Raw genomic sequence first — 12,641 nt, 5'->3', positions numbered from 1 at the left:
ACAATCGGCCTACAAATCGACGTTCATCTCATCCACAAAATGCAATGTAACAAAATGTTATGGGAGTTGGCTTTTAAGCAACACTCAATTTTCTAAAAAAACTAAGCTCGGGATTAGCATTCAGGTTTTCTTAATCTTTTTTGTTAATCAAGTTCTAAAAGCTTCTGCTTCTACCACAGAGCTACTTTTAAGCAACACAAACACGAAACTTATTAACAAATGCAATAGAACTTCGAGTTTCTTTCTGTTTACCTACATCAGTTAAACAGAAGATAGATGCCAAATTGTGGAAAGGAATCATTTTCATTCAATCTTTCTCTAAAAGAAAGATTATTGAGCATTTCTTGGTGGGTGATCAGTGCCATTATATCCTAATTTTTTTGGGCATCTGAAGGCGCCATTTCTAATCGACGATTATTATGTGTGAAATTCAAACTATGAGTGACATTCACAAAGCTCAAGAATCATGTTTGGAATGACAAACTGAGAACGTTACAAGGAAACAGATGTGAATCTAAAGGTAGCTGATCAATTTGTTTAGAAGTGAATAAAGACACTGAGCCTGGTTACTCTATTATTTCACAAGATAACGTTATAGAGAAACGTTACAGGGAAACAGATGTGAATCGAAAGGGTGTTGATCCATTTGTTTACCAGTGCATAAAGTTCGTGAGCCTGGTTACTCTATAACTTCACAAGATAACGTTTTAGAGAAACGTTACAAGGAAACAGATCTGAAACGAAAGGGTGTTGATCCATTTGTTTACCAGTGCATAAAGATCGTGAGCCTGGTTACTCTATAACTTAAGAAGATAACGTTATAGAGAAACGTTACAGAGAAACAGATATGAATCGAAAGGGTGTTGATCCATTTGTTTACCAGTGCATAAAGATACTGAACCTGGTTACTCTATAACTTCACAAGATAACGTTACAGGGAAACGTTACAGGGAAACAGATCTGAATCGAAAGGGTGTTGATCCATTTGTTTACCAGTGCATAAAGATACTGAGCCTGGTTACTCTATAACTTCACAAGATAACGTTTTAGAGAAACGTTACAGGGAAACAGATGTGAATCGAAAGGGTGTTGATCCATTTTTTTACCAGTGCATAAAGATACTGATCCTGGTTACTCTATAACTTCACAAGATAACGTTATAGAGAAACGTTACAAGGAAACAGATCTGAAACGAAAGGGTGTTGATCCGTTTGTTTACCAGTGCATAAAGATACTAAGCCTTGTTACTCTATAACTTCACAAGATAAGATAGTCGCAAGCCGTTTCATTTCAAGATAGTTTGAATATCGGCCAAAAAGGAAATCTTGAATCCACCTGCTCTACTGTGTCATTTGCTTTATATCAAATGTACGACACATCTTGCAAGTCTAAGGATAAAGGAACAGGTATTCCTCCGAAAGCATGGAGCCGGGGGTTTGTTATGATGTCATCCGCAACTCCTACAACATGACAATACTGACGGTAACTTGTCTGAAGTAATGGTATCAATGTAAGTATCAATGTTGAAAAATGATAATTGCTGTCAACGCTTCCATCAACACAGTCAACATAATCGTCATTATTATTTCAATCATATAATCGTATAGCCTCTTTGCTACATTGATAGTTTGCAACTGTCTACCCCGAGTTTAAATGACGGGAATAAAAAATCAAGTGTAAAGAAAAAACTGACAAAAACAAACACACTGACAAAAATAAAAAGAATGTAACTCGGGGTTCGTTAATGGTTTGTTTTTGGAAGAAATGATGTGGGAAGTAATAGGAATGGCTTTGCTGACAAGTGTTGTTGGTCGATAGAGAACCACACATTCTAATGAAATGAATGAGTAATGAACAGAAATTGCCGAAGATGCCAGAAAGGCTCATGAAAAGATTCCAAAAAGTGGCAGATTTGAATTGCTGTTGCAATTTAGATAAAAGAGGAGTTTATTTGTCGTGTTTTCTTGTTTATGTCCGCGTTGGAATCGAAACAAACAGTTAACTCTAAGATGTAGGGATAGTTTTTGTTAATCTTCAAGAAGGGATCACGGCGAAGGTTCTTTCTGTTATGATTGGGGAAACAAAAAAGCAAGGCGTATCAGAGAAAACAGTAGAATCACTGACAGCTATGAGAGAGGTAGCTAAAAAGTTTAGGACAGATGCATGGCACTGTAGGAATTTAGCGAGTGGTAAAGTAAGGCTGAGGGGCAACCCACGCTTGTATATAGCGCATGAGATTTCCACAAAACAAAAGGATTTTTAGGGATTTTCAGATATAACAATAGGAATTCCACGAATAGTGGAAGAGATTTAAATGAAATGATTTGTCCCTTGATATCATCATTATAATTCGTCATTTCAGCGAGGTTGATATTTTCAAGGGTAACGTAGTTTTACTGATTGAATGAGCCTAGAATCCATTCATACGGGATGGTGTACTTTTCCTTCCGAAGGGCGGCAAAGATAATGAGTTGGTCATCATTTGACTAAATTGTTCTGAGCAAATCTAATATTAATAGCGCGAAATGAACAGTCTACACCCTTGTATGTGCTTGAAACGTATAAAAAAACCACGCAAGATAAAATTGGGGCGGTGCGGAGACGTGCAGAGATAAATTTGCGTGAATGAGCTTTGTGATTAAACGCGTACTTGAACATTCTGCCACCTACTCAGTAATGTAATCATGTGAGCCTACGAAAACAAATCAACGTGGAAAGCAAGATTACAGACTTGCATTGAATAGAATCATTCGGGAACTTTGCAAATCCGCTGTAAAGATTCAATTTCGTACGTCTGATGGCTAGGGAACATCTGCCATCGAAGCTAAATATACACTTTTTCTTCATACAGTTAATGTCGAAGAATGGCTTGCACAGATGGTCGCTTATAAAAACATGAAGCATATTATTAAAACTTGCTTGCAGCGACAACTTTTTTCTCATTCTCTTACTGACTAAATGACGTATGTACACTTCTATGCTAGACCAGATGACTGCGCAATAAAATTTGAAACTTTCGTGCTACTTAAAAAAGCACTTCCAGCTGCAAGGATTCCGATTCATTCTAGTAGTTTGCCTTTGAATTGATTCAGTATTTCGCAAATAAAATGCAAATTTCTGGATTGCTAGCTAAGTGACCTGTTAAATTCGAGATAAGAAAAGTCGCAATAAGGATACAGTTTTATCAAGGAATTTTAGGACAAGCGGAAGCAAAATCCACAAATCGAATTAAGAATGGGTAACTCTTCCAACGGGTTACTTTTCAACTACCACTAAAGCAAAAAACAAACCTCGACTTGGCGGACAAATTCCATGCCAGCATCATACATAACAATAAAACGAGGCTCCATTTCCGTGAGAGTTTTCATCAGACTGTATGGATCGCTTAATAAATAAAATGAATAAAAAAATAAAACATTTCGCTTCAAAACTTTATAGTATAGTTTAACAAAGTATCGTAAAGAATAGTATTAGTATAGCATAGCATAGCATAGCATAGCATAGCATAGCAAAGCATAGCATAGCATAGCATAGCATAGCATAGCATAGCATAACATAGAATAGCATAGCATAGCATAGCATAGCATAGCATAGCATAGCATAGCATAGCATAGCATAGCATAGCATAGCATAGCATAGCATAGCATAGCATAGCATAGCATAGCATAGCATAGCATAGCATAGCATAGCATAGCATAGCAAAGTATAATATAGCATAGCATAGCATAGCATAGCATAGCATAGCATAGCATAGCATAGCATAGCATAGCATAGCATAGCATAGCATAGCATAGCATAGCATAGCATAGCATAGCATAGCAAAGTATAGTACAGTATAGCATAGCATAGCATAGCATAGCATAGCATAGCATAGCATAGCATAGTAGAGTATAGTATAGTATAGCATAGCATAGCATAGCATAGCATAGCATAGCATAGTATAGTATAGCATAGCATAGCATAGCAAAGTATAGTATAGTATAGTATAGCATAGCATAGCATAGCATAGCATAGCATAGCATAGCATAGCATAGCATAGCATAGCATAGCAAAGTATAGTATAGTATAGCATAGTATAGCATAGCATAGCATAGCATGGCATAGCATAGCATAGCATAGCAAAGTATAGTAAAGTATAGTATAGTATAGTATAGTATAGCATAGCATAGCATAGCATAGCATGGCATGGCATGGCATAGCATAGCATAGCATAGTATAGGATAGTATAGTAGAGTATAATATAGCATAGCATAGCATAGCATAGCATAGCATAGCATAGCAAAGTATAGTATAGTATAGCATAGTATAGCATAGCATAGCATAGCATAGCATGGCATGGCATGGCATAGCATAGCATAGCATAGTATAGGATAGTATAGTAGAGTATAATATAGCATAGCATAGCATAGCATAGCATAGCATAGCATAGCATAGCATAGCATAGCATAGTATTGTAAGATATTGTAAAGTAAAGATATTGTATTGTGTGGTCAATTGACTCACCTGTTCCCTCTCAAAGGATGAATAATTGTATAAGTATCGGGCAAAATTTTCAGTTGAAATTTTTCGCTTTGCTCGCTGCTATTCTAAAAAATCAAGCAACAGGAATAAAATAATCAAATTTCGAAATTTTTTAGATAGAAAAACAAGAAATTATGTGCTGAAAAATACAAACAGAGTATTTTGGCTGTCCCTGTGACAAATTGATTGTACGATGGAGCCTTCCTACTGAGCAATTTTGTAAACATTATAACTTAACTACTGTTTTTTTGTTATTCATCAGCGTGAATTATTTGCAAAAGGTCAAGGAGTTCTAAGGGGGCAATACAACTGCATTGATAGGTCTTAGTAAACCATGTGAACAGTCAGAGAGATTATATCAAAAGTAGCAAAACTTGTAGCTAAAGGTTACAGGAGGCTAGAAAAACAATGCAGTCACGATAACGTTAAATTTGCTTTGCCAGCATGTTACTTCACCCTTCGGGGGAAATATTTTAATTGAGTACATATCTGGGTGCAAATTCATTTACAAGTTACCATGGGTGACATTTGTGGTGGGGGGGGGAATTTGAGGGGTTTGATGGGGGCTGCTCCATTTTTTATATTTTCTGGTGCTTGGAAACTTAGAAGGAAATTGAAATTGTTTACACTGGAAAACAAAAGGTTTCGGAGCATTCACTGATTTTGTCACTAAACTTGACAATTCGACCCCCCTTGTAAATTTATCTCTGGCCAACCATTTTGTTGCAACTACTTATTATCATGTTCAAAATCGTCATGTTAGATTTATACAGGTCGTCGTTATTGATAGATTCTTGCTACCCTAGTTGGTGGATTGGCGCTGCGTGGTCTAAAACTACCCAAGTTGAACTTCTTCCGTCGGTCAAACTTGAAGAAAAACTCACGGAATGTCAAAGACCAAATGAATAACAATATTTTGCTTGAAAATATTGATTGTGCGTCATTAAGATAAAAGGGCTGCTTTCACAAATGTCAGCCTACTTAATGTCAATTCTAGTACAATGAAAATCAGTTGCAATAGGTCAAAGATTTCGCGTAGAGACATTTCATTTCTCATAAATATTCATAGCTACATACTTGAACACCGGGGGTGCAGTATATAGCAAGTGGCCAAAGCAGAGAAGCTTAATGATGTAGCAGGGTTTTGACAGGGCTTCTTTTACCCTCACAACACTAGGTACAGATCACCTTTAGCCCTGACGAATTTGAGAAGTAAGAATGACTATAAACTTCAAAATCATAAATGCAAAACTTTTTTATTGAAAGCAGTGTTGCAGCAACTTTCAAACGTTATACAGTTGCATTTGGATAAAAAATTACACAAAAATTTCAAAGGTACAATACCTTTTCAACCAACTGACGATTTTAGGGGGTAAGGAGCAAGGGGGAAAGGGGGACAAAGAAGAAACTTGGGCAAATGGTCAAACCGTTCGGCAAATATGCACCAAGATCAGCGAAGGAATAAGTTATGAAGAGCCTAGTGCTATTACCACTACTGGTTGAACCTAGTGCCTCACCGCTATTTCTGCAGTATTCGGAAAATTCAACAAACTCGCATAGCTTTTGTGAGGGTAACTAAAGCGGTACGTAGAAATAAGAAATAAAGATCAATAACCTTTTCTGGTCGTTTCTTTCCAAATCTTCCATTCTTGGCAACTGGAGGTCCTACATTTGAAAGATTTGAGAAATGTTTCAGCTCTAGAGAATGCCAAAAAAAATGAAAAAAAAACAAGTTTCTAACTTGCAGAAAAGAAATAATTTCTTGTGTGTCATCCAGAAGGTGGGACCGAGTTGAATTTTGAGCACAAAGGCCGACTAGTCTAGTGGTATGAGGTTTTGCAAGCAAATTGAGATTATTTGCTGTTTGAATAACACAAACACCCGGCCTTATAAATTAGAATATTCCGGAAATTAAAATGTAAAACGTGCGACTAAAATCACGTTTACAATTGCTAGAAAAAAATTAAAGAAAAACCTTCGTCGTCTTTTTTTCCAAATGTCCTCTCATATATCTTATCCAGTAGCCTTTTCCCGCCACCTGAAATGTACTGCAAGAAAATACAAAGACATAAAAGAATATTTATACTGTTTTAGATAAAATGTTTATACCACAAAAAATATTGCTTGAATACTTATAGTTCTATTTAATATAAAAGAAGAGTCACAGTTGGCTGGTGTGATACAGAGGGCGTAGGGGGTGAGAATTATTCAAATGAAAGCTTTATTAAATAGCTACGATCAACCATTTAATTCAACACAAGCCGTTTAAGATTTTAAATCTACCATCAACAATATATAGAAGTCTTAAACCTAATCAGTCTTGATTATATGATAAAAACTGTACGCTGTATCTTGCCATGCTATATTTCGCGCCATAAAAGTATCATGAAGACATCTCCTAACAAAAATGTGTCTTTATTCAAAGGTATGGTTGCAAATCATTTAAAAATTCGCAGTTATAAAATAAAAGCAAGTGGCAAGCTTTATAGTATCAAGCGAAAAATATCAATTTCATGGCAAATAATAAGAAAATTAACAGAAAAACTTTATTAATGTTGATTTGCTTAAGAGTAGATAAAGTTTTAAATGACAGGGTTCTAGCGAAGACAGACAATATCTATATTCACTGTTGGAGGTTTCAACAAATGAAAGAATAATAGAGGATAACAGAAGCAAACAATGAAAATTGACATTCAATATGAAAATATGTTCATTCAACCCTGATAAAATGAGATATTTCTACGAAATGAGACCAAGCTCAACTTCAACATATCCTTGCATTCTATCTTGGCACTTCCCCAGAATTCAATTTTTCCAAATGATAATTGACGGTTAAGATCTTATCCATAACATGGAAGGGTGGCTCCCTCAGCTACCAATGCAAGAAAAGTAAAGGAATCTTGTCACTATCACTCTCACCTTTCTGTCCTTTATCCTATATTATGAAACTCCTAGGACTGTCTGAAGGTAATAAAGTTTAGATTTAGACAAAGTTTTGAGGTGAAAACAAACGCTTTTGAAATAGAAACTTATTCTATTCAAAGCAGATGAGCTTGTGTATGGCTGTTGAAAAAACTTAACGTGCTCAAAAAATGAAATAAACCTATTTTATAGGCCCAATAGTTTCAGGTTTTTTTAAGTACCTCTTTAAGCTGGTTGCATGTCCTCTCGTCATTCGCAACAACAAGGGTTGGGCCTTCAATACCTGCAACGAGAGGGTTTTCCAAATTTTGCATTTAAGTGGATTTCGACAAAGATGCGAGAGAGGTAGCAAAACAACTCATGCTGTTTCTAGTTAGGGCTGGTGAGAACAGCTACCTCAAAATGATTAAAAAAACCCAAAAAATTTAAACTATAGTATCAGTTATGAAAAGTAGAAGCTGCTTTTAAATCTCTTTATATCATGTAAAATATCGGACAATATCAGCAAATATCGATTCATCTTTTTCAAGGACTTCCTTTCTTATATAGAACCCCCTTTTCTCACTACAAGAAAACAGTTCCTTTCTACATTAGAATACAAAACATCTGCTAAAGACATGTGCGTTCTCTGGAAAATTTCTCTGTCAAAAATGAATTTACCTGCAGTTGCAGAGGATGATTTAATTTCCTCGAGTATTTCTGACAACACTTTCCACTTAGGACTTTCTTCGATTTCTGTGAAAAAATATGCTTTACATTTAAGACTGAGAAATTACAGCATTAAAAATTAAAACCTGCAAGAGTAAAAAGAAAGGGTGAGGCCTTTTTTCAATCATACATCAAAAGTTGCTTATAAGAATGAAATAAAATACATTACAGTATAGCTATAGGAAGAGCGTCTTAGAAATATTAACATTTTATGATCTAAGATAACTAAAAAACGGTACTTTAACATAAAAAATTAATACTTATCCACCAGTCATCAAAAAGAATTTCATTTTGAAAGAATGTTTTACTTTAAACATGACAAGGTTAACCTTTTAGGCGTATTTAGATTAAGATTGCGTATTTTTTAGTACAGTTTCAAGCTTTTATAGCATCGCATTTCTACCGAACATGTCTATAATCTGCACCCTATATTTGAGTGAATAAAGAGACAACGCAGTAGTGAACCAACTCCGTAGAAGACATTATAGGAAGCACTAGAATGTCCCAGTTCTGGATAGTTACCAATAGATACTAAAAGCTCCAAAAATTGAGACTTTAATGATGATCGCAATAATGAAATAAATCATAATACGAAGGTGATTCATTTTTGGCGTAATTTGTATCATAAAAACGATAGTGTGATTATGATTATTATTATATAATTCATGAATTGGTACATTACCAGAAGGTCGCTCCGTTGATCTAAGAAACAAAAGCAAAGACAGGTTTCTGATGGGTATTTCTTGAAACACGTCAGGTTAAAGAGCACATCTTATGGAGACTTAGAAATACAAGGGCCATTTGCTTAGGCGTTAGTGTCTTGAGAAATACCTTTCTCGACCCCCTTGATACCTTTGATAAGGTAAGAAATATTTAAATAGGCAATAGGTAGAAACAAGGCAAAACGGCGAGGAGCAAAACAATATAAATATTCCAAAAACTAAAAATAAAGATAAGAAAACAAATATTTAATCATAGTAAAAACAAAGGACTAGTTAAAGATCTTAAATTGTAGCCCCATTGGTTATTCTCGATGTATGATCTATTCTAAAAGAAATTTTCCCTCTTGTCACCATTACTTTGTACATAACACAAGATTAAAAGGATTATTTTAAATCTCGTTTGTCGTTGAAGCTGAAGTAATTGTGTGATGATCATTCAAATCGATCCCTTCCTTAACTGTTAGATCACCCTGGTTAATCATCTTATGGTAAAAGTTGTCTATTATCAATCCTGAATGCAAAGAAATAAAATTTCAGTGACCAACAGTACCTTTTACTCCCAGGTCCTTCGTTCTTTTTCGTTATCCCAAATATTCGAGCTCTTGCATTCTACAAAGTGAAAAGAGTTAAACTTAAATTGAAACGCTAGAAACTATAAATAATCAAAATCATATTTTTTACTGTTTGGGTAAGAACAGCAGCTGGGAACACCAGAACATGTCTGAAATGCTAGTCCCTTAAAGTGAGACATTTCCATATAACATTTTTGTTCTCAAAATTACCATAGTAAAAGTGTAAAGAAAGTCTGAAATTTGCAAACAATCTTTTTGTGGTACAGAATTTAAAAATTGCTCGATGGGCAAGCGGCACTGATTGGGCAACCTTAACAGTCATGTGCTGGCGTTTCTGATTGGCCTATTTCAATCCACAACTGGGAATATATATTTCCTAAAGCAGAGCTTTCGATATATGTTCTGACGCTTTATACTCAGAAGAGTGTCAGACGAAAAGCTTATTAACATGTTTAAAAATGTTTGCTTTTTCAAAGCAATTTTTACAGTCTGAAATGGTGGAATAGATGCAGCTTTGCGTCGCATGCTCATAATAATTACGTCACGATTTCTAGCTCGTCTTTTTTCAGGAAATGAGACTTTCTAATGGGTTTACTAATACACTCAGCCAGTCAAAGATCACGAACCACAGCCAGTCATACGTGTGCACAAAACTCGTTAATCGTTAAAAACAATCGCATAAATCTATTGTGATGCAGAGAGCATAAAACATCATCTATGATCATCCAGTTGATCATATTAGTTAAATCGCGGAATCATTTCCTAGAAACATTTTATAGAATCTTTTTTAGATCATTTCACAAAATCATTTCACAAAATCATTTCACAGACTCACTTCAGAGATCACATCACAAAATTATTTCACAGAATCAGACAAATGCTGCACTGCAAATCCAGAAGTTACTCTGCTAAATCTAGTCTATTCCTTCAAGTCAGTGATCCAATTATGGGTGACTGTGATAAGAAACCAGCTGCAAAAATAAATCTCTTGATATTCTGCTGATCTTCACGACAATGGAGAAACTTCTATGCAAGCCTATTTTGGTCCAACATTAATCAATGTATGAGACAAAGGTTGAGAGCCATAAGAAGCAAAAGCTTATACTACCGAGATAGTGCAGGTTTTTCTACGCTTATCTGAAGAAACAGAGAAGTTCAAAGTCGGTAACTTTATATGATTTAACGAATTTCAACTCAGCTTCAAGATTCAACTGAGACCTTTTCCAGAAGAAAATAGCGTAAAATATATGAAGTAAAATAGCTTTGAAAAAAGCAAACATTTGAGTAAACTAAAGCTTTTCGTCTGACACTCTTTAGAGTTTAAAACGTAAGAACATAGATCGAAAACCCTACGCTAGGAAATATATATACCCAGTTGTGGATCGAAATAGGCCAATCAGAAATGCAAGCGCATGACTGTTGAGGTTGCCAATCAGTGCCGCTTGCCTATAGAGAATTTTACCAATGGAGTCCTAAGGTGAAAACGAACTCCTTTTGTCTACACAATAGCGATATTTTCGTGTTAATGCAGATAGATTCCAAAACTGCTAGATGGAATGACGATCGGGCTTTACCAATAATACAAAACATGTTTTCCAGTAAATTTTCGAGCAGAATCGCAGGTTTTAGTTGCACTTCTAGATCTTCAAGACCAATGTGGCTGTTCTCTTTGAGGATGGGTTTTGTTTCTAAAACTAGACTAGACGGAACATGCTGTTTGATTTCATTCTCCAATCTTTGGGCAGTGCGTCCTACGTAGCCAGAATCACACTGGTACGTAAAATCATATACAACGGAACTCTTTTGGGAGATGGGAACGCAATCCTTTTAAATGGAGGGAAGGGCCTTTTTGTACAGTAAACAATGCGTAGATTCACGGCAAATAAACATTTTTTAATGGCCTGTTTTATCTGTTTTTCAAAACGCAAGAAACTGTTACCGATCCAAGGTAGTTTCAGATAGACCAGGCACTTTTTGGGACCAAATTTCATGTCAGCTGAGAAATTTGCTATCTTCCCCTTAATGTAAACTGAAATGACATCCTATGGATAGCCGTTCTCCAGAAAAATCCTTTTTAGTTGTTCAAGTTCCGAGTCGAGTTTAGGCTCGGAACAAATCATCATTGCCTTATGAATAAGCGTTTTGATGAGGCGGATTTTTCTTTGTTTTGGGCAAAATGAACTCCATCGAGTGTATAACCCCGAAAATGCGAGTTTAAGGTATACACTAGTGAGAAATCCAGTGCCAGATTTTTCAACCAAAACATCTAGAAATGGCAAGGAGTTATTTTCTTCCTTTTCAAATGTAAACTGTAGGGCTTGTTGAAGGCCATTAAGGCGTTTTAGAAAAACATCACACTCAGCCTCTGTTTTGAAAAATATCATTTTCAAGTTTTGTACCATCAAAAGATTGTTTGCATATTAAGTAACCAGAAACAGACCAGTTCATCAGGAGAAAAAAGATTTTGCAATACACTTACAACGAATAAATTGTTTGCTGCATCCAAAAAAAGCCATAGGCTTGGGTTTGTCGAGTTTTTCTCACTTGCCCTTTTAAGAAAAAATATAAGCAAGACTTGAGAACTGTGATTTTTTAAATAATGACAACAAAATACTTGCGATACTCTGATATTAGTAATACGTGCAATGCAGTGATTTTTGCTCAATTTTTGTAAAGAATATAAAATCTGGAGAATGGCTGCACACCGTGATGATAACAGTGAGGGTACGTCAGAAAATAGATATTAAAGTTGGATTATCAGCAGCGTACCTTAATGATTCCAGAAACGCATAGAATGTAACAGCATCATACTGCGTTAGATGCCTAAAAGATAAACAAGTTTAATGCGTTAGATGCTAAAAAAGATTTTTGTATTGAAACTCCTACTTGAGAATTTATGTCCAGGGAGGTAAGAGGAGCGAAATCCTGGTGATAAACCTCATGAAAAATAAAAAAGGTTTTTCTGTTAAAAAGTTCAGAATTCATGAAAAAGAATGTATAAGGTCAGTAGTGTAGCCCGGGAAGTAAGATTTGGGGGGGGAGCAAAAGGCGAGATGAGTACGAAATTGGGGGCCCATACCCTTTACAACACCAGAACACCTTTTTCAAGAGATTTTTTGCCATTGGGGGCATGGAAGCCTGCACTCGACAAGAGCAATAGGGGGGAAGCGCCAAGAAAAAGGGCAAAACAATAGTA

At 35.6% G+C, this 12,641-nt stretch overlaps 1 protein-coding gene across 3 annotated transcripts in view; it reads right to left on the bottom strand.

The window, feature by feature from the left end:
• Positions 1-12,641, bottom strand: part of LOC135695019 (DNA repair endonuclease XPF) — a 39,586-nt gene that overhangs the window by 17,446 nt on the left and 9,499 nt on the right. For all 3 annotated transcript variants that reach the window (XM_065213953.2, XM_065213955.2, XM_065213956.2), the window contains 10 exons: positions 12,215-12,268; positions 11,925-11,994; positions 9,424-9,482; positions 8,834-8,853; positions 8,104-8,178; positions 7,665-7,726; positions 6,497-6,569; positions 6,137-6,186; positions 4,504-4,586; positions 3,291-3,384 (listed from right to left, as the gene is read on the bottom strand). In XM_065213953.2, the coding sequence (XP_065070025.2) occupies positions 3,291-3,384; positions 4,504-4,586; positions 6,137-6,186; positions 6,497-6,569; positions 7,665-7,726; positions 8,104-8,178; positions 8,834-8,853; positions 9,424-9,482; positions 11,925-11,994; positions 12,215-12,268 (640 nt within the window). The remainder of the gene's footprint in view (positions 1-3,290; positions 3,385-4,503; positions 4,587-6,136; positions 6,187-6,496; positions 6,570-7,664; positions 7,727-8,103; positions 8,179-8,833; positions 8,854-9,423; positions 9,483-11,924; positions 11,995-12,214; positions 12,269-12,641) is intronic.

Source organism: Rhopilema esculentum, chromosome 8, assembly GCF_057945365.1.
Source record: "Rhopilema esculentum isolate cy_ngs chromosome 8, ASM5794536v1, whole genome shotgun sequence".
NCBI classification, from domain to species: Eukaryota; Metazoa; Cnidaria; class Scyphozoa; order Rhizostomeae; family Rhizostomatidae; genus Rhopilema; species Rhopilema esculentum.
This window is presented reverse-complemented; position numbering and strand designations above follow the sequence as displayed.